General features: G+C 45.9%; 1 protein-coding gene and 1 long non-coding RNA gene across 4 annotated transcripts; one reads left to right on the plus strand and one right to left on the minus strand.

The window, feature by feature from the left end:
* Positions 1-1,892: 1,892 nt before the first annotated feature.
* Positions 1,893-25,674, minus strand: Tk2 (thymidine kinase 2). 3 transcript variants are annotated; one of them, XM_027938961.2, is made up of 10 exons: positions 25,500-25,674; positions 24,556-24,587; positions 19,839-19,913; positions 15,924-15,977; positions 13,618-13,707; positions 11,014-11,087; positions 7,514-7,602; positions 6,824-6,903; positions 4,713-4,793; positions 1,893-3,670 (listed from the first exon to the last, which is right to left on the minus strand). In XM_027938961.2, the coding sequence occupies exons 1-10, from the start codon at positions 25,621-25,623 to the stop codon at positions 3,572-3,574; spliced, it is 798 nt and encodes a 265-aa protein (XP_027794762.1). In that variant the 5' UTR covers positions 25,624-25,674; the 3' UTR covers positions 1,893-3,571. The 3 variants fall into 3 exon arrangements, with proteins under 3 accessions (XP_027794762.1, XP_027794764.1, XP_027794763.1); XM_027938963.2 differs by lacking the exon at positions 25,500-25,674 and adding an exon at positions 24,848-24,902; XM_027938962.2 differs by lacking the exon at positions 25,500-25,674 and adding an exon at positions 24,763-24,842.
* On the plus strand, positions 10,663-24,366 carry LOC114095634 (uncharacterized). The gene is made up of 6 exons (XR_011705276.1): positions 10,663-10,793; positions 15,346-15,435; positions 15,840-16,202; positions 19,761-19,928; positions 20,996-21,057; positions 23,373-24,366. It is a non-coding gene; the product is annotated as an uncharacterized lncRNA (long non-coding RNA).
* Positions 25,675-27,167: the final 1,493 nt, after the last annotated feature.

Genomic DNA, 27,167 nt, shown 5'->3' on the forward strand with positions numbered 1-27,167 from the left:
CCTCAAGGAGCTGTGGGATTGGGATTACTGGGGGGCAGGGGGCTGTGCCAGCAGTCATGGGGTCTTCAGTGAGCAATCCTGTGCCACAGCAGACAACCAGGCAACATTTTCAAGAGCCCAGCAATTATTTTAATAACTACTAAGAGTGGTTTTAATGACCACTCATCAGGGTGGACAGGCCAAGGGGATGAATGTTATTCATTCCACAGACACATAGGCATTTGAAGTAAGGACCCACACTCCACCCCAGGGCTCAGGGAAAACGGAGGTGTCCCAGGCTTACCAATGCTCTAGGGCAGACAGGGCTTAGCAACATCTTTTACCTGCTTTGCGTTTCAAATATCACTGTCCTTCCCAGATCTGATGGTAATAGTCTGGATGAGTTCTGAGGAAGAGTTTTCTGTTGGATATAGTCCCCAGACAGGGGGATCATCTCATCTAGGGAGAAGGGCTCAGAGGTAAGAGAAAGAAGCAGAAGATAAAAACTGAAAGATGAAAACAAGCTGGGTGATAGCGTTTCTCAGAGGACATTTACTCACTCGTGTCATAGGAACAAGGACAAGGCGGTCTCACTCCTCCCAGAGCTATACCTAGCATGGGAGGCTGGCAGAGACCAGGGCATTACAGAAGAGAGAAGTGAGGATGAGGGGACTTGGGGCCCCAAGGGCACTAGGCACAAAGCCAGATCATGTGACCCACTCTGCGGGTGTTGACTTCCCTTCTACCTTCCCCCCACCCACGCCGAGACCTCTAGCAAAGTCCTGACATCTTAGTTCTCCCTTGGAAAGGTCATTATCTGTGTGAATGGGGAGAAGCCAGCTATGTTGCCATCTCTGGCCAGAGAAGAGCCCAGCAGCCATCTTGAACAGCTACGCTCCTGGAGAAGGGACGCCATGAACTGGGAAGTGGAACCTCCCAGAACCAGGAACAGAAAGGAAGAGCCTGGACCGTGATGACCACAAAGCCACCAACCTGGCTCTGGATCACCCGCCTACATACTTGTGTGTGTGTATGCGAAAAACATTTATATATTGTTTTTTAATCACATGATACATGAACCAAATATATTTAATGGTTCTAATTATATCTTGTACACTAAGACCAAAAAGCTTAAATGTAAATTGAACTATTTCACTAAAAATATAACTGGAAGAAGATGTATATGCGGGCTGGGGTGTGGCTCAGAGGTAGAGTGTGCGCCTAGCATGTGTGAGGCACTGGGTTCAATCCTCAGCACCACATCAAGTAAAATAAAGACATTGTGTCCACCTACGACTAAAAAATAAATACTTTTAAATAAAATAAAATAAAATGTATATGCTGTTCACGAATTTAAGTAAATATTTACAAGAGTTGGAGCATCCCAGGGATCCCCAGCCTGAGTGAGAATGCGGTAACCCCAAGAAGTCTGGAATGTCACTGTCCTGGCTACTTACTCTGGCTCTTCAGGGATGACAGTCCTTGCCATGCTCCTTCGAGCTATTCCTAGAAGGGTCTAGGCAGGGACCCCAGGTCTAAGAAATAGGCCCCCTTGAGCCATAAGCCATCTGCTCTTTTCTGACCCTGGTTTGTAGTGGCATTTATAGCTACTCTGTGACCCCTGCCTGCCACAGGAGACAGCGGCTCTTGTGCTCACTGGCTCCATTCATTTAAGGTGTGATCTCTAGGCTGGGAGGTTTCTGCAACCACCTGCACCCTCTAGAGATCACACAGCTTCCTCTCCAAGGCGTCCGGGGTGTGTGTGTGGGGGGGGGAGACAGGGGGATCTTTCTGGACCCATGCATACCACTTTATTAGGAAACACCGTGTTTAAAAAATAAAAACATCCTGCTGGCAAAAGGATCCTACAAGGAAGTGAAGTTGCTGGCACAGGAAACACTTGAAAATTAACATCAGGGTCTAAGTCAAGGATTTATTGGTTACCATGTAGCAAGAGAAAAATCACATTTCTTCCAAAAACAGGTGCTCAAATTGAGCTGAAGGGAAAACAGTGGACTACTCATTTACAAATTCCCAAAGACAGCCCCAACCTGTCAGGATCCCTGGTAGCTAAGGTTCCTGCCTTCCCTAGTTTCCTGGTTAATCACCAGCATTTAGACTACAGGAGCTGATGGACACTGCCCACCTTGGCTGCTGTCATTTATCCTGCTGATAAAACCCAAGAATTGGTCCAAACAGGAAGGTCCAGACACTGGTGTCCTTGACCCCTTGGCACTCTGTGCGTGGACCACCAGGAGCACCTGGCACCTGTTGAGAGGCGAACAGGCTTGCCCAGGTTTCCATCATGGGGGTGGGGCACAGGCCAACAGCTGCTGTGCTTCTCCTGAGCTCCCAAAAATCCTTCCCCTGTTTGCATTCAGTCTCCTCAATGCTCTCTGACCACCTCCCAGATGTCAGGAGCCTTTCTCCACTAACCCTGATTTTCCAGTCCAGACTGGCCCCAAAGGGAATGTTCTTCCTTTCTCTTGCTTCCCACTCCTTTCTCTTGCTTCCCACTCAGTTCAGGAGGCAGCTGTGCCTTCAGTGCATGGCCATAGCTCGGCCAAGTTGTTTTCTGAACCAATGGAGATGGTTTCATACACTTCTTAAGTCAAAAAGACTTAAGGCCAAAATGAGAAATTATATCCCATCTATGTATGATACATCAAAGTATATAAGTGCATTCTACTGTCATGTATAACTAATTTTAAAAAAAAAAAAAAGAAAGAAAAAAGACTTAAGGCCACTTCTCTCTCTCTCCCTGGACCACAAATGGTCAGTAATTCCCAGGGCAACAAGGACAAGAGGGAGTGACAGAGCCTTGAAGCCAGGGCTGGCCCCAGCTTGGAACAGGGCAAAGTGGCCAGGCCCCCAATGCTATTTCCCTAAATGGAACTGGCAGCGGTTCAGAGAGGAGACTGAGCACTGATCATGAGATGACACGTGATTCTTCTGTGGTCATGGAAGTCCAGATGACAAGGGGATTGAGGGGTCACAGCCTCATGCTGGGAAACCACCAAACACTGGGCTCAAGTAAAAAAATGCAGTGTTGTAAAGAACTGCTGATGGTCCTTGAGAACTACTCAAACAAGACGAGGTCAGCTCCACTCACTGCCAGCTCTCCCCACAAAGTCGCAAGGGTCTGTGGCAAGGAAAGGCAGACTCTGGGGGACAGGTCTTAGGACAAAGCGGCCTAGGCTAAAAATCTGCATGGCGCCAACTCTAATGCACGTTGGCTGCGTGATCCTGGGAAGCCCCTTAACCTCTCAGCATCATATTCCTTGGTTGGGATATAAGGCTGCTACCTCACTCTCCTGGTGGTCTGAATGTACAGAGCCCAGCAAGACACCCAGCACACAGCAAGTGCCGTCCTGAGGGCTTCAGGGGAGATGTGAGGCGACAAAAACAAACCACTAGTCCAACTTCTCATTTACCCATGATGAAGACACTGGCCAGGGAGAAAAGACCATTAGGAAAATAAATCTGGCCAGATAAAAGGCCCTCCTGAGAGTAGATTTTTCCAAACTGCTCCTAACGGCTAACTTGGTTACTGTAAGAATTTTTCCTGACAAGATCCTACAGACGTTTCCACCTATGGGCCATGCTTCCAAGTCTCTGGAGTTAATATCCGGGCCCGATTTTGTTCGAAGAGTTCTAGCATTTTCTCCATGTTGTGGTCAGCCTCAATCACCTGGAAATGAAACACAGAGGTCATGGGGCTGCACTGAGCTGGACACTGTCCTCCCTTACAGGAAGAAGGAGGTGGCAGAGCGAGGCAGGGAAAGGCAGAGAAGCCAAGGTCACAGGGAGAGGGAAAGGAAGATGAGGGTCAAACATTCCCAGCTCTGGGGAAGTCTGCCCTCTGAACTAGACTTTCACCTAAGAATCTACCACAGTTGTCTGTGCAGTGAGATCAAGAATAATTTTTTTTCTTATCATTTTATAAATTCCAATTTTTTAAAAGGAGAAAAACATAAACTTCTTTAAAAATCCATCAAAATAATCTCTCTTTTGCCAGCAGCAAAGGAGATGCCTGCAAGAGCCATGAGTGCCTTCGTGGTCCAAGGCCATGCATGAAAGCTCATGATCCCTTGCTGTATGTGGAGCAGCCTTCGTAGTTGTTGGCCTGCCTAAAGACATTCGGGAACAGAAAATCAGAACACAGGGGACGAACCGTGAGAAACACTGAGGGGCAGACACATCAGTGTCAGTTAGAAATGGCACATGTCAGCAAGAGAAAAGAGGGTTACTATGAAAAGCCAACTCAGGAGCTCAGAAACGGTAGTAGTCTGGGTGCACAGACTCCTCAGGGCATCACTAGGTGACAGCCCAGAACAGCAACTGATGTTCCTTCTGATGACTTAAGTCACCAAGCAATGATAAACTGAAGCTCTATGTCATCTACTAAAGAAGGAAGGTCACAGCAGAGGGACCACCATCCCAAAAGGTCCAAACCCAGGACCTGGGGTGTTTCTTTGCAGCCAATGCTGGTAAGTGACATGTTACTGCAATCACCAGTTATAAGAGCACTGGGACAGACGGTTTCTCAGGTCTGTCACTTCACATTGAAAAATGCAGACTGAGAGAGAAAGCCTTTTCTAACCATCCATCTTCCTCCTCCCAAATCCTTGAGCTTGAAGGACCCAGCCCTTCCCCGATCTACAAAGTGGCTGACATTCCCCAGGTCATTCCTTGTGGAAGAGCCTCCTGCCCTGTGAGGGAGACGGACTTACCAAAACAGGGGCGGCGGCAGGGAAAAGGCTTCCTGTGATAAGCCACTCCTCATAAAGCTGGTGAAGAGCACCCAGGTACTCCTGCCATGGAAACACACGTGCAGGCTGTCAGGAGAAGAGCGGGGAGCAAAGGCCCCCCACCAAGAGTCCCAGCAAGTGAAAGCTCAAGTCACAAGGCAGTGACTTGGACAAAGGAACACGGCAACAGTCAACCTGGCTCAGGGGGCAGCAATAAACGCAGCCATGTGCTGAGTGCACGGGCCTGAGCATCAGTCAGAGCATCAGCAGCCACCCTGCCCTGCCTCACCGGGGGAGAGGGTCCACAGCCATTCAGTGACAGGTGTCCCAGCCCTGAGCACCTCTGCATCCTCCTCTCTGGCTCGCCACCAAAAGCACTGTGACCCTCCGTTGCTGATTCCACCCCACCAGACCACTCGTCACAGAGGGATTCTCCAGACTATAAAGACCACCATCTTGGCAGAACGTCTGCTGAGATGCAACCCAAGGGGAAAGGGTACAGATGCTGACTGAAGCCACCCATGCCTCTACCCATGTGTCGCACTGTCGCTTCTCAGCCAGTGTGTGCTGGCCACCCCTGGGGACCTCCTCAAGTGCTATCCCAGAAGCTCTCAAGTAAGCCATGCAGCCACCTCTTCATCTACCACTGAGCTCTCCCTGGGTACCAGAAACCAGATCTGCCCCACAGACCTTGTCAAAAACTGTTCAATCACATGGGTAATGTTTTGTAGGGACTCCTGATAGCATTTCTTGGGAACATCTGGGTCATCACACAGAGCTGCTATGCCCCGACGTAGCATGGCCCATCTGAGGCCTGCTCCAGTGCACTCTCGACCTCCAATCACTCCTGCCTCTAGGATCTCAAAGGAGCTGCCCAAAACCATGCACCAGCCTCAACACTGGAATGTTCCTTGCTGGTCCAGGGTAAACCCAGGCTGAGCAGGGCTTCAGGAGTTGGACAGCCCTTTTAGGGCACCCAGTCCAGTCATCCTGAATTCACAGCTCCCACTAAATGCTTGCCCAGCCTCTGTGTATCTGCAGGTGCAGCTGCTCACAAAAGGTGTTCAGTTCAATATTAACTGAGCAGCTACTAGGCGTCAGGACACATGCTGAGGACACAGAGGGAATAAGGGTTTTTTAAGGGTTGGGAAACAAAGGCATAAACAAATACTATCAGTATGTCCTCCTATGGGCTGTGGTTGCAGTAAGCCTATGGGCAGGGAGAATACGATGGGGGAAGTTCAGGGAAGGCTTGCTGAAGGACAGGACATCTGAGAAGAACTTGAAAGGCAAAGGAAAACATTCTGTAAAGGTACACTTGCCTAATCGTGGTGTGTATGTGTGTGCCTGGCACACGCCCCTAGTCACAACCCGTTCCTTGTGGTCAGAGCATGGAAAGCAGAAGTGGAGGGAGACAACACCAGAGAGGCAAATGGGGCAGGGTGATGTGAGATCTCATGTACTGTGCTCCAAAGCAGGGACTTCTAGACAGCAGTGACACCTTGGAGGAGCTCAGGCTAGGGAATCACATGAATAGGGTCCTGTTATTGGAAATATCACCCATGTAGCAGCCTGGAGGCTGATTTTAGAGGGAGATGTGGGGAGTGAAGACCCAGGGAAGGAGAATAGTCCAAACCTGTTATAATGGCCCAATTAGAGTTGCCATGGCCCGAGGCCAGACCCCAGAAGGGCAAAGCATCCCTGTACTAAGCGAGCACCACCAAGCACTGAGCACTATTTCCATCAGGCATTGTGTTAGGCACTGGATGCAGCAGGGAGCAAAAGGCTCGGTCCTGTCCTCCCCAAACTCATATTCTAGTGAGGATCCAGAGAGCACAGAGCCAGGCAACCCTCAGCAGGCTGATGGGAAAGCCCTGGGCTTGCCACAGCAGGAAGGAGAGGGAGGTGTCAAGGACCAAATGAAGCAGCTCTGAATCTCCAAAAGCTCCAGCCACAGAGGAAGTCAGAGCTCACCCCCTCCCTAATCTGTTCCTGTTCCTGTTTATCTCTCAGCAGACAACTGCACAATGATATCACAGGAGGTGGGCCAGGGAGAGGGAGCCAGGCTGCCATGGAGGTCTCTGCTCTCTTACCAGCGGAATGACCTTCTCCTCTTGCCTGCACCTCTTCTTTAATCTCTCATAACAGGTCTCAGGAGTGGTCCGGAGATAAACTGAGGACAAAAAACATACATGGCTTTGATTGCTCTGCTCATGGCTTGGGAGCAAGACAAGGGGAGGGGGAAGGAAGCACACAGGTCAGGTGGAAAGGAACTATCACCTCCCTGAGCCAGACACAGACCAGAGCCAGCTCTCAGCTTTGCCACTGGCCAGCTGTGTAACCAAAGAGGCACCTTGACCCTCATTCCCCCAATTCTGTTCCCTTTCCCTGTCATCAGCCCCAAAGGGTTACTGTGAGCTGAATATAATTCTATCTACAAACAGAGCTTGGCACAGGACCTGGCACAAGGCAGGCCTCAGTAAATGTCCAGCTTCTGTCCCTCCCCCTCTTCACAACCCAGAAAATCCATGAAATCACAATGGATCCAGGTCTGAAAGCAACTGACCCAGGGGAGGACAGCTTAAGGAACCAAGGGTCAGATTCTTCTCCATGAGCAACCAGAAGCCCCCAGATTCTGTCTGCTCTTTGAGAGGAAGAAGGCTAAATAAATATAGGGAGAAAAAAAAAATCACCATTGGCCAGCGCCCCATCCCCCACCAAGCACATCCTCACTGGGCCCAGGGGAATGGACAGGCCAGAAGGCGGGGGAGGGGCTGTCTTACCTATCAGATCAACGGACACATCAATGTTCCTCACGATCCAGTCAAACCATTCAGAGAGAATCACATAGTCCACTTCGGGCATCTTCCCACTGGAGCAAGAGTTGCATTGGTTTTATTCACCCATGAGAAAGTTTCTGGGCTGTGTGCCATTTCCCCCAAAACGATCTGGGGATGGCTTTTGTTGAAAGGGTGTCACCAAGAACAGTGGAGTCCGCAAAATGCTGAACATGAAGTGATGCTGGGACCTGGGCGCTCCTGACCTCCCATCCCCAGGGAATGGTTTGTGATATGAGGTAGAAAGACCCCAGGAATGAAAGACGGGAGAGTCATTTGAAATTTGAGCTCCAAACAGAGAAAGTCACTTTAAAACATGCCCCCTGACAACAGAGACAGCATTCAGGCTGGGAGGTGAATAAGCATGTCAATTTCACTCCTAGAAATTTATTTTGTGAAAATAACCATGGTGCTCACTGCCGCACTATTTAAAATAATGGACAACTAAATCTTGGTTTGTCTATATAAATAAACTGTGCAGTAACTGAAAAATGATGTTATAAAATAATATTTAATGACGTGAAAAATGCTCAGAATCTGATGTTCAATGAAAATAGCAGAACATAAAACTGCATATACAGTATGACCCAAGCAAATTTTCAAAAATATTCATCTACTGCACAGCAAAGAAAACAATCAAGAGCATGAAGAGAGAGTCTACAGAAAGGGAGAAGACCTCTGCCAGCTACTCATCTGCTAGGGAATTAATATCCAGAATATGTAAAGAACTCAAAAAGCTTAACACCAAAGAAACAAATAACCCAATTTATAAATAAGCAAAAGAACTAAATATACACTTCTCAAAAATACAAATGGCCAACAAATACATGAAAAAATGTTCAACATCTCTAGCCATCAGGGAAATGCGAATAAAAACTACACTGAGATTTCATCTCAGTCCAATCAGGATGACAATTATTAAGAATACAAATAAAAATAAACTCTGAGGAGGATGTGGGGGGGAAGTACACTCACTCATTGTTGGTAGGACTATAAATTAGTACAACCACTATGGAAAGCAGTATGGAGAGTCCTCAAAAAACTAGGAATGGAACTACCGTATGACCCAGCTATCCCACTCGTTGGTATTTATCCAAAAGATCTAAAATCAGCACACTATAAGGACAGTCATATCAATATTTACAGCAGCACAATTCATAACAGCCAGGCTATGGAACCAGCCCAGATGCCCATTAACAGGTAAATGCATAAAGAAAACGGGCAGAAATGCCCATCTGGCTGTAGTATATAAAACAGGGTATATAAAATACCCAATGGAGTTTTACTCAGCCATAAAGAAGAATGAAATTATGGCATTTGCTAGTAAATTGGATGGAACTGGAGAACATCATGCTAAATGAAATAAGCCAGACGCAGAAAGTTAAGGGTGGAATGTTTTCTCTCATGTGTAGAAGCTACACCAAAATAAGTAAAAATAAAGGGTAGAGGAAATCCCGTGAAAACAGAAGAAAGATGAGTGAAGTAGAGGAAGGGGATTGAGGGAGAGGAAGGAGGGATGGGAAAAAGGAAGAACAGTGGAACGAAATGACCAAACTCCCATTTACACACACCCCCACACAGAGAATTTCACCTTTATGTATATTATAATGCACTATTTTAAAAAAACTATAAATAAATAGAAGAAGACTGGTAGAACAAAGGAAAGGGAATAGGAGGAGGGAGGAGAGGAGGGAAAGGGGAAGTACAGGGGAGTGAATTGGAACAAATTATATTCCATGCTTGTACGACTATTTCAAAATGAACCAATATTATGTATAACCACATTAGTTTAAAAATTTTAAAACACATTTTAAAACAATTGGAAAGAAAAATACCAAAAGGTTAACAGGGTTTTTCTCTGAACTGTGGAACTATGGGAGACTTCTATTGTTTTTCTTATATCTGTCTGCATTTTCCAAATTTTAACAATATGTTCTCAAATCAGGAAGTAGGGGTGGGAGCATTATTACAAATTTTAAATAAATGTTAACCTAAAAGGAAAGAAAAGCAACAAAAAAGGGAAAGAAGAAAAAGCCAAGGAGTGGGAAAGAGACCTTGTCATCTGCTCCTGGCATTCCCACAGTGTCCTCTGCCCAAGAGGACACAGACAGGGAAGGGACAGGAGTGGTAGCCACTGAAGGTCACAAGCCCAGCAGTAGTCAGGGGTTCCTGAAGGTCCAGGAGAAGAATTCCTACCCTCGCACCCCTCCACCAGTGGAGTGTAGACTTGCTAAGCGTGGGACCCACACAGCCCTGGGTGTGGCAAGGCTGGCCACGGGGAGAGTGGACACACCCAGGCAGTGAGGGGCACTTCTGACTGAAGGAGGATGAAGGTCCTGGCAGGTCATGGTAAGGGCTGGCCCTGCCCAGCCATGGACCACTCCAGTCCTGTGGGGTGATGACAGAGGAGGTTAAGAAGCTGGGAAAGGTTTAAGGGAGGTGCTCCGGGAGAGTAGGGCATAAGCAGCCCTGCCTTGGGGACCAAATGGCAGGGCCTGGCAGAGACTAGAGAAGAGCATTCTTCCCTTGTCCCTGAGATGACCTTCATGCCCTCTAAGGAGCAGAGCTGAGCTTGACAGAGCTGCAGGAGGGTGTGGTGCCCAAGAGAAGAGCAAGGCCAGCCATGAGCAGACTTCAGTAAGGATACTAGAGCGGGTGAACATACAGGGAGTTGGCGCGAGAGGAAGAGTGACCACAAAGAAAGCCCAAATTCTATTCTTCCTCCCATTCATCCCTTTAGCTCTGGCCCAAAATATTTTTCACTCAAGAGAAAAGAACTCTGGCCTACGACTGCCTGACTCCGGGCCTAGGAATAAACCCAGAAAACTTTAAAACAAAGATAACAAAACCCCAACCACCAAAACCTGAGGCAACAAATGTGAAATGACGAAACCACAGGCCAGGTGCAGGAAACAGGAAATCCTGCACAGCGAGCCCTGGGTCCTGAAGACGGCTTTCAGGGCTGGCTTTCGCTCTCATGACGCCCAAGGTCCAGAGAGGCCCCAAGGAAGCCAGAGGGCAGCACCCCTGGGGGAAAGGGCAGAGGCACAGAGACAGCAGACTCTCTGTAGACCACAGGGCTGCTGGCTGCTGCAGCATGATAGCTCATGCTGAACTTACTCCTCAGAGCATGATCCCAAAGGGAGGATGATGAGCACGAGAGACGAGTGCCCCAGGGACCATCCAGGCCAGCCAGTCCCCAGATGTCCAACTGAGCCCTGTCAAGGTAAGACGGCCACCCAGCAGACCACCCTCGCTGGCCTGGTAACAAAGGCAGGTAGCTGTGGCCACAGAGGGATGGGGTCATTTGTTAACAGCATTACTGTGGCAACATAACTGGCACCACCCAGCCAGCGCTCCACATCTGTCAACTAAATGAACAAGTTACAATCTCCTTTCAAAAAGTCAATGGTATAACAAAGTATCAATAATGCAAACTATGGTACCTTCGATAGAGGTTTTCCACAAAAATGTATCTTGCACTGTGAAGTGACCTCTCCATCAGTCGAACAGGCATCATCTAAAGGGGGGAAAAGGTGACTTGCTAACTCAGGCAAAGAGAAGGGGGTCAGAAGACCTTGAAAAACTTGTACCCAGCCCCAGTCACATCCCCCAACTTTGCTGAACATAAAAATCAAGAGGTCCGCCCACACACATCCCACCCCAAGCTGCCAGGACAGCCTGGCAAGGGGGACTGAGGGCTCAACAGCAGCAGCCTCTTTTGTTGTTGTTGTTGTTGTTCTTTTTAGTTATACATGACAGTAGAGTGTATTTTGACATATCATATATACATAGAGCATAACTTCCCATTTGTGACTGTACATGATGTGCAGTTACACTGGTCGTGTATTCAGATATGAACATGGGAAAGTTATGTCCAATTCATTCTATTGTCCTTTCCATTCCCATGCCCCCAACCTTCCCCCCACTCCACCTGGTCTGATCCAGTGAACCTCCTCTCCACCCCGTACCATCACCTATTATGGGTTAGTATCCGCATATCAGAGAGAACATTCAGCCTTTAGATTTGGGGGATTGTCTTATCTCACTTAGCATAATATTCTCCAGTTCCATCCATTTACTGACAAGTGCCATAATTTCATTTTTCTTTATGACTGAGTGATATTTCATTATGCATATATATCACATTTTCTTTATCCATTCATCTGCTGAAGGGCACCTCGGTTGGTTCCATGACTTAGCTATTGTGAATTGAAAGTAGCAGCCTCTTTTGATAGGAAACTCAACTTGAAGGTGGGGAGGTACTGGAAAAACTGCCACATGCCATCTCTCGAAGCATGATATAGTGACTAAGGACCTAAATAAGATGGATTTGGTTATGCAAAGGACCTGTGTGAATGAGGTAGAGCCCCCAGAGGGCTGGAATGGGGGCGGCATTCTGGAGCTCTGCCTGTGGAAACTGGGAAGGGCTGTGCCTGGCAGGGAAGGGAATGACCAGACATCACAGAGCACTCAACGCACAACCTTTCCCTTTGTCCACACCGTCCCTTCAGGAAGCAGGAGAGGCCCTTACCTTTGATGCCAAGTTGACAAACACTGTTTTCATTTGTCATGGCCCATGACACCCATGGGCCCTTGGCCAGCAAATCAAAGACACATTCAAAGCTGAAACTAGGGAATCACCTATGCCTTCTCCCTGCTTGTCTATCTTTCCCTCCATCCTCTCTGAACTTGCAGCACTGCTGCCCATCTTTCCCTGGCTCCCCATTTAGTCACCTCTCTCCTTCTGCTCATTCTCCCTAGTCTGTCCAGTTTTTTCTGTCTCTGGACAGATTTAGCAGATTGCCACCTGTGTCTCATTACATTCTTATATTATTATATACAATGTGAGTTTGCAATTGAGTGCCTACTTGGGAAAAGTGGGATAAGCCAAGGGGAAAAGCACTGACTACATTTCCTCTGATTTGACAACTGGGAAGAAGCTCATAGTTGTCAAAAAGGTTCTGCTTATATCTTCCAATTTTAAGAAACAGATCAGTTAGACATGATGGTGCATGCCTTTAATCCCACCAAACTTCAAGGTCAGCCTGGGCCTTATTAGTGAGATGCTGTCTTAAAATAAAACAAAAAGAGTCATGGACATAGCTCAATAATACAAAGCTTACCTAGTATGTACAAGACCCTGAGTTCAATCCCCAGTACCACACACACCAAAAAAATAAAAATAAAATAGAAGGTGCAGATCTCTGTCAATAGAAGAATGATAACTATACCTGACAGTACCCTGATCTAGATCAAACTGCCCAGCCCAGTCACTGTACTAACATAACTGGCTCTGGGGATATCTTGTCCCCTTCATGGAGAGCCTCTAACACTGATATCTCAGGTTGTGCTGATAGCTTTGACCCACAGGTGTCAATCAGGGTCTCCCAATCCACCCTATTTTCTAAGAGAATCTATCCCTAGTCAGGTCCCTGCTGATAGAGGGCCTTAAGCAACCTACTTGTTCTGTGCTCTTGCCCCAACACCTGACTAAAGACCATTTGACCCATGCTAAAATAATCAGATCCTTTCCCTCAAGAATCTGAACTAAAAGCCAGACCCTACGAAGGTTAGATCAGTGCAACATAAAGCATGCATTCCAAACATATGGGTGGCTTGATAAAATACAGATTTCTGGGTTTCATCCTCAGAATTTCTGATTCAGCAGATCTGGGATGGGACCAGAAAAATGTGCATTTCTAACAAGTTCCCAGGTGATGGTGCTGCTGCCGGTCCAGGAACCACACTTTGAGAAGTGAATTAAATGCTGTTGAGTCCAGTAGTGGACCCACTAGATCATGCAAAGTGTGACCTCAGGATGGCACAGGGGCAGCCATCCTGAGGTCACAAGTTGGTGGGTGGAGGATCCTGATGGTTGGTATTCAGAAAGCTACAGGGACAGAAAACCTTGCCCCAGGCAGAGAAAGCTATGCAGCACTAAAGATCCAGCTGGGCTTCCTTGTGAGAGTTCCTTTCTGGCAATCACATACCTCTAATTTGAAGAAAATTTTGTTTGACAAGGTTGGAACTGAGTGTGTGAAACATACCTGAGGACAAGTGTGCCGGTCCAACATGGTAAGCTGCACGTATGTCTGCAGTGTGAGACCCCATCGACAGGCATCTTGGTACATCAGACCCTGCAAAAAGTAGAATGCAACACATTACATCAAAGTGGCATCTATAGGACCCTGGTCTACCAGTCACTGAAAGTCATCTCAAAAATCTACATGGGGCCAGACAGGGGCCAAAAGGAATCCAGTTATGGTCACAGTCTGGAGAATAGGGTGGACAAAGACACTAAAGCAATTACAGAACAGCTAGTAATAGCTGGGCTGGGATGTTCCCTAGGGAACATGCATTCAGTCGCTCAATATATGTTCTTTGAGTCCCCTGTAGTCTGTTCTCCATCCAACAGCCAAAATGAGCCTATTCCCAACACCTCCCTACTCAAGAATCTTCCAGGGACTTCATGTTGCATTCAGAATGAAATCCAAACTCTCATCATGGCTCCTGGGGGACTAGAGAATCACTGCTATCCTCTTTCAGCTCCTACCATTTTTCCTCTAGCCAGTCAGCTTCCACTGCATGAACTTCTTAGTGTTCTGCAAACATGACCATCTCAGGGACTTTGCACCTGCCATTCTTCCTTTGGAACACTCTTCCTCCAGGTGACTACCCCTTCCCTTATGTTTAGGTCTCTGCTCAAATGTCAGCCTTATCAGAAATGTGTTTCCCTGGCTTTGCCATCTGACAGAGAAGTTCACCCACCCCAAATCTCTCAGTGGCCTGCAGACACAAGACACGTCACACTTCATAGTCTGCTCACTAATAATCTTATTCTACTCATTTATTTATTTTTAAAACTTTTGTGATACAAACTCATGACACTCCAGTACTCTGAGCAGAAAACCGCAGACCCTCCTAACTGCAGATGAAAGAAAGTCTCAGAAAAGTCAGGAGCCAGACAACTGCAGCAACAGACACCTTTCTGCAACAGAGAGCCAATCAGAGTGATGAACCAACACTTCTCACAGCACTGATCTTGCTCATCTGTCCAGAATGGAAACTTGTGTACAACTATATAATCATGTTGTTATTTCTTATTATAATACTCTCACTGAAAATGCTATTTGTACCAAGGACACCCTGCCCTGAGACTATGATTCTGACCTGTGATGTATCCCCTGTAATCTGCAACTCAAGCTGTCTTACTTTATAATCAAGCACTGGTCCTCCCTGACTTCTAGAGAATATGAATGTTTCTGAAGGTTCTTTGTTACACACAAAGATGACTGGCATTCCAGCTTCTCCCACATGCACACAGGTGAAATTCTTTTCCATCTCTGTGGGATTCTTTATTCAAAGACTCTGACAGCTTTTGCCTTATTTAAATAACATCTTTTCACCTCTTTAGTTTTCTTCATGGCTCCTATCACCACCCACTACATTCTGTATTTGACTGTCTCCTACCTCCCCACTCTGAAATATTGGGCCAGGAGAACAGGGGCTTTGAAGTGGGGGGATGCAATAAATATTGGCTGTATGGATGAATGATCACGCACCTATTAAGGGCTAGGCAGTGTAACTATGTTCTAATAAGTAACAGTGACAAAACAGACACTGGCCCTGCCTGCAGTAGAACCCAGGGTCTAATGAACCAGACAAGGAAATGTCCTGCATTGCTAAAAAGGAAGGGAAAGAACAGGCTTCCAAGTCTAAGGTTCAAACCTACATAGTCAATATGCCACTGTGTGACCTTGGACAATCTATTTCAGCTTCAGTTTTCTCGGCTAAAAAATGAAACTCATTATCCCTGTCATGAAGTGGAAGCCCAGAACCAACATCCCCTTCTCAAGCCCTCTCAGGTAGGACCCAAATTCTAGCTATCTCTTACAAGCAGGCAGAGTACAACCTTCTGAATAGGGAAGGAGGAAGGGGAACATGCACACCATAGACTCTGCTTTCTAGGTCCATCTGGGAGAGCAGACAGGTGGCTTCAGGGTGAGCCAGAGCACACCATTACCAGATGTTGCCAAACACAAACTCAAATCGGGGTTCACCAAGGAACCTGGTCACTTAGAAGCAGGTCCTGGAAGTGGGGTGGGGAGGGGTAGGTCCAAAGAGACTTGGCTTCTAACAGCCACTTCAGATAGGAAGTTCCTGGGCTCTGTGCACACCCACCCAGGCCTCAGAGATCTTTAAACTTAGAAAACCAACATGCCACCATTTTCTGCTTGTTCCTCCTGTTCTCCTCCAACTCGGCTAACAGCTGTAACAGGCTCAAGTGTCAGCATCACCACTCCCAGGCACTGAAGGGGAAGCTGGCAGTTTGTACGAGAAATAAGCCACTCACCAGGGGATTATGGCCACGGACATTTCTCCACTTGGACACGGGCTCCATTAACACCTGGAAAGAAAGAAAAGATCACATCAGAGCTGCTGTTCCCTAGTTCTGAGCTTTGTGAGAGCACGTAAGTCTGAAAGGAGAGTCAGCACTGTCAAGATCTGGGTGGCTGGGGGAAGACAAAACAGCTAAGCAACCTTCTCTCAGGCCACAACTCCATCTAGATGCCGCCTCCTGTAACTTCCAGACAGGATCTGAGAACAACCAAGACCAGCTGATATCTGGAGGGTGAGTGGTCCCCCTCATGTCAACCAAGCTCTTCATGCCACAGAAGAAACAAACAAGGTTATGGTCCTGCAGCCAGAGAGTTTGAGCTGGGACCTGACCGTCCACATACTAGTCATGTATATCAGTCAAGGTTCTCTAGAGAGACAGGCCAATAGGATAAATGTAAAATTACAACATGAGAGAAATTAATTAGGGAAATTGGCTCAGGTGATTATGGAGGCTGAGAACTCTGTCACACTACCCGTCGTCTCCAAGCTGGAGACCCAGGGATGCTGGTAGCATGGCTCGGTCTAGGTCTGAAGCCCAGAACCAGAGAAGCCAATGGTGTAATTCACATTTTGAGGCTGAAGGCCTCAAATCCAGGGGCCTCTGGTCTAAGTCCTGAAGTCCCAAGGCTGGAGAACCTGGAGCTCTGATGTCCAAGATTAGGAGGAGGAGTGTCCCAGCTCTAGGAGAGGGAAAATTCTTTTCTCTTTTTTGTTCTATCTAGGTCTCTGGATAGCCAATGGCATGCTGCTGTCCACATTGAGGGTAGATCTTCCCCACTCAGTCCACCAACTCACACACCAATCTCCTCTGAAAATACCCTCCTAGACACATCCAGAAATAATGACCTATCAGTTCTCTAGGTACAGTTGTCTCCAGTATCCCCTCACCATCACGATTCATGAAGGATATGTTCCAAGACCCCCAGTGGATGGCCTGAAACTGCAGATAGTACCAAACCCTACACATACTACTTTTTTTCCTATGCACACATACCTAAAGTTTAATTTATAAACTAGGCACAGTAACTAATATTAAAATAGAACAATGATAAGAATATACTATAATAAAATTGCCAGCATATTACTCTTGCACCTTGGAATCATCATTAAGTAAAATAAGGGTAAATTAAACACAAGTAGTGTGATACAATTACAGCTTATCTGATAACTGAGATGGCTACTAAGTTAACAGGAGGGTAGTGTATACAATGTAGATACACCGAGAAAAAGGATGATTCACATGCTGATTGGGATGGAGTAGAATGGCATTAGATTTCAGTGAGTACTTCCCACTACAACATGCCATTTAAATCTTATAAATTGTTCATTTTTAGAATTTTCCATTTAATATTTTCAGACTGGTTGACCCCAGGTAACTAAAACCACATATAAGGGATGGGGAGACTACTATATTCTTTAATCCAGTCAAGCTGACTGCTAAAACTAGCCATCATACCATGTAAATTTATAGGCCAATTGATCATATCATTTACAACTACAGAACTACTCAGGTAAAGATTTGATCAATTAGATAATATGATGAACATTTAATGTGTGCCTGGATACAGTAGTATACTCATCAGATAAATATTAACTGTCATTGACAGTCATTGACTGGTTCCAAGGTCTTCAATGAGAATACAAGTACTTCTAAAGTGCCATTGAAAGTTATACCCCAGGTAGATGTGGGGAGTTCCCAAGACCCTCTTTTCTCCCAGGTTTGATAATCCAGGAGACAAAGCATACAAAACCCACAGCTGATTTATTACCATGAAAAGAAACAGAGCAAAATCAGCAAAGGGAAAAGGTACCTGGGGAGAAGTGAGGCATAAGGTTACAAGTGTCTTCACCCAGTGTAGTCACATAGGACTCACTTCATTCCCCCAGCAATGAGCTATCATAGCTCATTAAAAAATGTTGTCTACCAGGGAAGCTGACCTGAATCTAGGACTTCATGGCTTTCAGTGATGCTCAATCAAACAGGCAAACACCGCCTGACACATGTTGGTACATACCAAAATATCAAGTTTCCAAGAAGAAAACAGACGTTCAACATAAAAAATATTGCTTGCAGAGTTTAGGCACAGAGAGCCACTCCCATCAGTTAAGAATGGTAGAAATCCTCCCAAGACCTACATTCCTATATGCTAGCCAAGGGTCAACCTTGCAAGCAGGCCTAATGACAGCAGTCTTGGACCTGCTATAGCAACGCATCTCTGCCCAGCAGCACATAAGCACAAGCAAGACCAGGGCTGTATAATGTCTATTTATCAAACCACACAAGTTTTTAATAGAAGTCAAAACAGGAAAAGGAAGGAAGGAGAGAAAAGTACTACAATGGTATGAAAATTGTAAGATCTGGGGTACAGTTTGAACATCCTATTCTGAAAATCTAAAGTCCAAAATGCTCCAAAATCCAAAATTCTCTGTGCAACAACATGATGTCATGAGTGGGAGAGTCCACACTTGACCTCACATGACAGATTACAGAATACAGACACACTAAAGATATTGCAGAAAACTACCTTCTATGTGTATAAAATGTATATAAGATGAAAATGAATTTTGTGTTAACACTTGGGTCTCGTGCCCAAAATACTTCATTATACATATGCAAATATTCCAAATCTGAAAAAAAAAAATCCCAAATCTGAAACACTTTTGATCACAAGCATTTCAGATAACAGACACTTAACCTATAACAAAAAGGGGCTATAAACAGAAATGATTATACCACTAAAATCTAGAATGAGGAGGAAGGACCAGGTTCTTTGTGTAGAGATGATTCTTAAACATCTATGAGGTTATTTTTAGACACTGGGCTTTCAATGAACTAGAAATTATATTACCTGGTTATACATACCAATCCTCTCCTGCTTGGACCCTGATATCCCACATCTCACATTTTAATATTCTAACCCTACACAATAGCCTGACTTTTCTTCTTTCACATATACACTCTTTTCCTTACCACATGGTGGGAGGTCTATACCTACCCGCACTGTCCAAAACATCAGCCATGAGCCAGGTGAGTCTATTACAACTTTGAAATCTGACTACAGATGCTCCTCAATTTACAATGGAGTTATGCTCCAATAAACCTACCTCAACTTGGAACTATCCCAAGTTGAAAATGCATTTACAACTAATCTACCAACTACATACTATGAGCATCATAGTAGTTTCTACTGAATGCATACTGCTTTTACACCACTGTAAAGTCAAAAATTTTAAGTTGAACCATCATAAGTTGGGAATTATTTGTAGTCCAAACTAAGAGATGCTACTAGTGGGTCTGAGGTTGTGGCTCAGTAGTAGAGTGCTTGCTGCGAAACTGTGAGGCACCAGGTTCAATCCTCAGCATCGCATAAAATAAATAAATAAATAAATAAATAAAAATATTGTGTCCATCTACAACTAAAAATTTAAAGAGAGAGAGAGAAAGATGCTATTAGGTATAAAATGCATACTAGATTCCAAGGATTTAGTATGATAATAGAAGGCAAAATAGCTCATTGATGATTTTATACTGATTACATGTTGACATGATAATATTTGTAATATTTTTTCTTTAAATGTTCTCTTTTTGTTTGTTGGTTTGGTTGATTTGTTCATTTCTGCAGTGCTGGGAATTAAACCCAGGGTCATACACATATCAGGCAAGCACTCTACACGGAACTAAATCCTCAGCTGCCCCTCCGCCTCCCGCCAGCCTTTTTTAAATGAGGCTATTAGAAATGTCAAATTAAGTACATGGCTTGCACTTGTGACTTGCATTATATTTCCACAGACAGGGTGGGCCACGCCCCCTATAAACCATCCCATCAAGGCTTTTCAAGCTCCTTAGAACCCTGTGTGGATGCCTTACCTCGATGTCTGTCGTGTTGGAGAAGAACTCCAGGCATGTGGTCTTCCCACTTGCAATATTGCCCTCCACACAGACCTGGCAAAGGACAAGGTGCATTAGAGATGGAAACTGAGTGCCTAAAAGAACATTAGGGGATAATTTCTAGGGGAGATCTTAGGTGAAGAGCATTATTGGTTCAGTCCAGGATTTCGACAGGTAAACCAAAATCCCTCCTTAAGAAATCCCCAGAGTCCCACTGTTAGCACTAACAAACAAATGTCACCCCTGTATCCCCAATGGCAGGCTCAAGTGGTCCCTCTAGACCAGACCTTCCTTTCCAGCAATTCACACACAGCTTGTCTACCCAGTCAAATCTGCCCTCACCTAGGACTGTTCAATTTTACGTGTAAGCATCCTACCTCCTCAACCAGAGTCTAATCAGTAGTTTTTAAGGTAGAGTAATACATGTTATGTTATCTAGAATCTTAATTCACTAAAAAAAAAAAAAAAAAGCAGTTACTGACTATAAAGTATTAGGAAAGGGGAGAAGAAAAATGAACAAGGATGTCTGTCATAGGTCAAGCCTTAAGATAGATAACATACGCCATCATCACATTTAACCTGACCAGAACCTGAAAAACATGTCCTAACATTTTTCACGGAAGAAAAAACAATGAGGCTTATAAAAAGGAAGAAGGAACAGCTTGAACCTACACCCTGCTCACACTAACTTCACCTGGGGAGGGGGTGTCATGGCAAGAGTGGGAGGGGCCACAAACAGCCTTCTGGGATCTATTAGGGATTAAGTAATAGATGGAGAAGGAGTTGGAAGCGGTGGTTTTCAGTCCTGGTGATGTGTTAGAATCATCCAGAAGTCTTTTAAAAGCTCTACAAGGAAGCCACAACCCAGACCAATCACACCACAATCTTTGAGGACAGGACCAGGACTTCAGTAACTTTTTTGAGGGGGAGGGGGCAGTGCTGAGGATTTAAACCCAGGGCCTTGTGCATGTGAGGCAAGAACTCTACCAACTGAGCCATATCCCCAGCCCAGGACCTCAGTAACTTTTAAAGCTCCCAAGGTGGTTTTAAGTGCAGGCATGATTGAGCGTCACTGGTCTGCTCAGGCACCTGCTTCTAAAGCACCAACGGAGCTTGGCTTTTTGTTTGTTTGACAGGCTTGTTTTCCATTTGGTTTCTGCAGTGCTGTGGATCAAGCCTAGGACCTCAAGAATGCTAGGCAAGTGCTCTTCCACCAAGCTACACCCCTAGCCCTAAAGGGGATTGTCAAAAATGTGGTAGTATCCAGACTGTCTGAATCATACTTTGGGTTGGAACCCTCCAACTTATTGTCCTAGAATTCTGACAAGGCTCTGCTCAGTTATGCACTGCTAGTGATAGAGGCCCAAGTGGCTCTGGTTCCAGAAGATCATAATAAGCAATGTGTGGTTCCACATATGTTAAAAAAAAAAAAAAAAAAGAAACAGGAAGGTACTATGTAAAAGAGTAATAAAAAGGAAAAAAATACACACACACACCCCAATAAGAATGAAAATACATTGTGTGACCTACATGGGAAAAAAAAAGTAAACTGTTTCTAGGGGAAAAAACAAGAAAAAAATATTATAAACTGAAATTCTCAGACTATTAAGAGAAAGTCATATGCTTAAAAATAGGGGTTAAGAGAGAGAGTAGGAATAGGAGAATAGGAGAGAGAGTCTGGGGGTGAAAGTGGGAAGTCTTCTCTTCATTCTTTAAATATTAAGTGACATTGAACTGGGTCCTTTAAAAAAAAAAAAAGTCTTTATTGAATTATTTTTCCAGTACTGGAGATTGAGCCCAGCAGCACTCTGCCACTAAGCTACAACCCCAATTCTTCTTTTTTTTTCCAGTTTCTTTTATTGGTTCTTTTTAGATATATGAGACAAAATTCATTTTGACATAACTGTAAAAGCATGGAATATGTCTTATTCTAGCTAGAACCCCCTTCTTATGAATGTACATGATGGTGTGATTCACTATGGTGTATTCATATAAGTACATAGGAAAATTATTTTGGATTTATTGCACTCTTTCCTTTTCCTATCCTTCCTCCCTTCCCTTTACTCCCCTTTGTCTAATATCTATTAGATAATAGATATTATCTATATCTAAATATCTATTCTTCTCCTCTCCCCGCTTATTGTAGGTTAGCTTCTACATATCAGTGAAAACATTCAACCTGCCTTATTTCATTTAGCATGATAAGTCTCCAGGTCCATCATTTACCTGCAAATCTCATAATCATTCTTCTTTATGACTGAGTAATACTCCATTGTGTATATATACCATAATTTCTTTATAATTCACCTGTTGAAGGGCATCTAGATTATTTCCATAGCTATTGTGCCACCACATCCAGTTATTTTTTTCAACAGTATGATTTTTCATGGCTTATATATTCCATCACATAAGATAAGTAACAATGTATTAAATCTTACTGTTGGACGTTAAATTCCTTCTAACTGTTCTATTATAAAAATTGTAGTGTTCAATGGTTTGATATTGTAATAATGCTATGTGATGGCTGTACTATCCACTCAACACCCTCCACACCCTGAACACCTCTCCTTACCCAGCGACACCAATCAATCAGTAATGTGCCTGGGCCCTGTTTTCCACTCATCTGCAGTCAATGCCCAACCCACTTACCCCTAGCTAAAGGCCTCGGCTCTTCCTTGTTGGAGTGACCTCCTTGCCAGCCTCTCTACCTCCAGCCTCACCCCAGACAGCACTCTACCCATAGCCCACCACTGTCTCTCCCTGAGAGGCAAACCAAATCATGTTGCACATGGATGCTATGATTTGAATGCATCCCTCAAACTTCATGTATTAGAAACTTGATCCCCAATGCAACAGTATTGAGAGGTGAGACTTTAAGAGTTGATTAGGTCATGAGGACTGCCTTCTGGAATGGATTAATGACATCACTGAAAGAGTGGGTTATTTATCACAGGAATGGGTTCCTGATGGAAGATTGAATTGGACCCCCTTCCCCAATTTCTTTCTCTTCTCCACCATCCTCTCCACCATGGGATGACACACACATGGAGCAAGAAAGCCCTATCAGAGTTGGCTCCTCTATCTTGGACTTCCCCATCTTTAGAACCACAAGTCAAACAAAATTCTGTTCATTAGAAGGTACCCAGTCTGTGGTATTCTATCATAGCAGCATAAAACAGATTGAGACAGGGATAAAATCCTTCAGTGGCTGTAGATGTTAGGATCTATCCCTAGTCCCTCTGCATACCCTCAAGCCCTCCCCAGCCACTCTCTAGGAAATGGCCACAAGTCCAAACCCACAGGTTCTCTTCCTTTTGTCAGTGACATATGCTGTTCCTTCTTCTCCATCCAGAAGCATCAAGGTTTCTCAAGGATCGATCGTCAGCCCCCTGCCCGCTTCCTCATAGTCCCCAGACTCTCTGCTGCTCAAGATCCACCACTGTCCTGTTTACTACGTAGCCCCCTTTAGACTGAGCTCAGGCTCCCTAATGACATGAGTTGTTTGGTTCCTAGGGTCCTCATGCAGTGTCTCCCACAAAGGACCTCACAAGACTTGAATGGTTACAGGATACCACTTTCTATGGACTTGCTACTATGTATCTGGGGACATATCAGACACCTGAAAGCACCTAGAAGAGGATCATAGCTGAATAATTAACAATAATACATAAATTCTCATCCAACCCAACTCTGTATTCCCCTCCCTTTCTATGGTGGCCACTTCCATACCTCACCCCCTCCTATAATTTCACTAAACTTTCATAAATCTCAAGCATGTCAATCATCAGCCCCCTCTCTGCAATGTCACTCCTTTCCAGGCCCTCTCCATCATCCTGAGTACACCACGGGCCTGCCCACACTTTCCAGCCTCTGCAGACCCTGGCCATCATACTCATGCCACCACCAACCAAGCTACCTCTTCCCCAGCTACAGAAGCTACTGACTTCCAGCTCCCCTAAGAAACTGAGCCCATGGACTGATGGTGATTAAAACATTGTTCCTGACCCCAGTCAGCTGAAGAACCCAACATCCCTATAGATATGTTTAACTTCGGCCTCCTTTGACCTTCAGCCACACACCGCCCCAACCCCACCCCAGAACCAGGACCTCCCCAAGACATCTGAATGACTTTGAGTCCATACCTATGGACCCTCATGGATTCTCTCAGATCCCCTCTCCACCCACCATTCTCAGCACTAGACAATTTGAAGGAAGCAATCAGCAGATCTTTCTCTCACATCTGGGCTGCCCAAGCCACAGTGAAACCAACCTTCCCCACACAGGCTGACCATTTTTCAATACTTTTACAATCAATCCTCAAGCTGCAGTCCAAATCTACCTAAAGAATATGAATACAGGGGCTGGGGCTCAGGGGTAGCACACTTGTCTGGCGTGAGACAGATACTGGGTTCCATTCTCAGCAATGCATATAAAAAAATAAAGGTCTATCAACAATGAAAAAAAAAAGAATATGAATACACGTATGCTCCTATCTGTGTACACTCTAAGGAGGAACATACAAGAAACTGGTTACAGAGGTGGCCTCTGAGGGGTTCTGAGGCCCAGGGATGGAAACAGATGCTCTTATCCCTGGTAATTTTTCTATTATTTACTATGTACACATATTCCTCTATTCCCCTCCTCAAAAATAAATTAAGAATTAACCTATGATAGTGCGCACAAAAGAGGAACTTACCACTGATTTTTTCTCTTTTTCATTTTCTCTATCTACAAAAGAAAGGAAAACAATTTTTAAATTGACTTACTTTTTAAACAACTCACTTTTCTGTGCACTCAAATGACCACAAACAGTAATTTTTATGCTTGCTCCCTGACCTAAAAATATTTTCTATTCTTGGGCCCTTCCCTGGGTGGGTGGAGGCAGGGCACCTGGCCTACCTACTTGCGACACCGCAGAGGCTGCCTGGGTCCTGTAAGCACATCTGAGCCCCAAGTATGACCAGGTTCTTTCACTTAGTATATTATACCTTCCGGTTTTCCACTCATTTTATATCTGGGGTCTTCACAGATCGGAGTCCGGAGTCCGACAAATGACAACGCAGAGAGGCCTGTACTGGGCCTTTGGGGAGAGCTGGCACAGGGCTTGGGTTTGGGGCCGGAAGACTCGTTCCACCCACCCGCCCCACAGGTGGTGCTGAGTCGCCTCTCAACAGCCCAAGGCCAGCGACGCCACAGCTGGCCCTAGAGGTGGCGACCATTTCGCAAGGGGTGGGTCACCGCGAGGGTGGAGGGCGCGGGGATCTAACCCACTCACCACCGCGGGCGCCTCGTCCGCCCAGGGCCGGCTTAACGCAGCTCCCCGAGGCCAAAGGACCCCCTCCCCCGCCCCACGGAACACGCCGAGGGTCCCAGCCCCGGCCCGAAAGTTCAAGGCCGCCCCCGCCCCTCGGGCTGCGTCCTCCCGGCTCTTTAAAGCCCCACTGTCCACCTGGGAGCCAGGAGCGCACCCCGCGGCCCCACCCGTTCGCCGCCGGCGCGCGACCAGGTGGCTGCCAATGACCGCCCCCGCCCCTCGCCGCGGCCCGGGGGAAGTCCCGCGGCTGGGAGGAGGACGTTCGGGGTCAGGCCGGCGGGGGCTGCAGCGCGACGCCACGGAGGTGGAGCAAAGGCACAAATTACCCGGAGGCCAGGCGCGTCGCTGCGCCCCCCGCGGCCAGACGCCCGAGGCGGGGGTCCCGGCGCCCCCAGACCCAGCGCTGCGCAGCACCCGGGCGGCCCAGCCCCGCAGCGGTCGCAGCAGCATAGCCAGCGGGCGGAGGCAGCGGCCCCGGCTTCCTTCCTGGGCCACACAGAGCGAGCGCGGCCCCGCCGCACGTCCAGCCCCGCGCGCCCCCTCCCCCGCCCGCCCGCCCGGGCGCCCTTAAAGAGACCCGGTCGCATTTCACTCTCTCCGAGAAAGGGAGAGGTCCGCGGTGAGGGATTCGCAGCTAGCAGCACGCATGACTTGGAGGATGGATAGCAGTATTCCCAGGGGGACTGATTGGTTTGTGAATTTACTGCAGATTATTGACGCCTACGCCATCCACACCTGCCACGTTCCCTTTCATGTCAGGTGGTCCTCCCCAACAACCCTGTATGTAGATACTGTCACTCCCATTCGTTATTGGAAAATTGGGCAAAATGACGCTGGGTTTGATCCCCAGCACAGGCTAAAAAGTGGGGGAGCAGGTGAGTCGGAATTCAGAACAATAAATGTGCTAGATCCCTCAGGAAGGTCCTATCAGTATTCCAAATGGACAGACAAATGGGTATAGGGAGGAAACCTGTAAATCCCACCTATAGTCAGGTAACAAAAATTCAGCCCGGATTTGGGATAGACTAGGTGGTGTTTGTTTGTTTTGTGGTGCTAGGGATTGAACTGCATGCATGCATGCTAGGCAAGCACTTTACCACTGAGCTACATCTGCAACCCTAGACAAGGTATTATAATTCGACTGACCCAAGCCCAATAAATACAACTGTTGCCACCCTAGACTATATGAGAGTTTCAGTGGGTAGGTAGTTTTCCCCCTCCCCTAAGTATAGGATCCTGGCAGTCACGCTTGTGCGGAGAGAAAGAAGTCATTTTCAGTCTTAGCCTCTAGATCTGTGACCAGAAAACCACCATCCCATCTTGGGCTTCCTGCCTATCTGCTTTCTATAAATAAACTTCAAGATTAAGGTCAATATTTTTGTGAGTGATTTTATTGGCTTCATTGGAGCATTTGTGGAAAACATGGAGTATCTTAAGGACCTAAGACTGTTCTAGGTATGGAAACACTAGCATCAGTGCGAGGTAAAAGTAAAACTATGCGAACTAACAGACTTACAAACCTAGACTGTGATGCCCTGGGAACACAGATAGCATAAGAGATCCAGGCCATTAGTTCAGGCTACACAGCTACTGTTTGCCAGACCCTGTCGGGAGAGACACAGACACAGACAGGTCCTTGCTTTTGTGGGATATGTATTATTTTTTTAACTAATACACAAAAATTGTACCTATTGGGACTGGGATTGTAGCTCAGTGGTAGAGCGCTTGCCTCTTATGCATGAGGCACTGGGTTCAATCCTCAGCATCACATAAAAATCAATAAATAAAATAAAGATATTGTATCCATCTACAACTAAATACATTTTTTAATTGTACCTATTTACCAGGGACCATATGATGTTTCAATACATATATACATTCTGTAGTGTTCACCTCTTTGTGGTGAAAACATTCAAAACCTTTTCTTTGGACTTCTTATTTTTAAGCGAAATAGTACATTATCATTCTCTGTAGTCACCATAGGGTGCCATAGA

This window comes from Marmota flaviventris, chromosome 18, assembly GCF_047511675.1.
Source record: "Marmota flaviventris isolate mMarFla1 chromosome 18, mMarFla1.hap1, whole genome shotgun sequence".
NCBI classification, from domain to species: domain Eukaryota; kingdom Metazoa; phylum Chordata; class Mammalia; order Rodentia; family Sciuridae; genus Marmota; species Marmota flaviventris.

Excerpts from the sequence above, each read along its gene's own strand:
- Tk2 (XM_027938961.2), bottom strand. The coding sequence starts at position 25,623 with ATGCTGCTGCGACCGCTGCGGGGCTGGGCCGCCCGGGTGCTGCGCAGC. Across the intron at positions 24,588-25,499 it reads GCGACGCGCCTGGCCTCCGG|ATAGAGAAAATGAAAAAGAG; the intron begins GTAATTTGTGCC and ends TTTCTTTTGTAG. Across the intron at positions 6,904-7,513 it reads TGTGTCCGTTGATCTGATAG|TTTATCTCCGGACCACTCCT; the intron begins GTAAGACAGCCC and ends TTTTGTCCTCAG.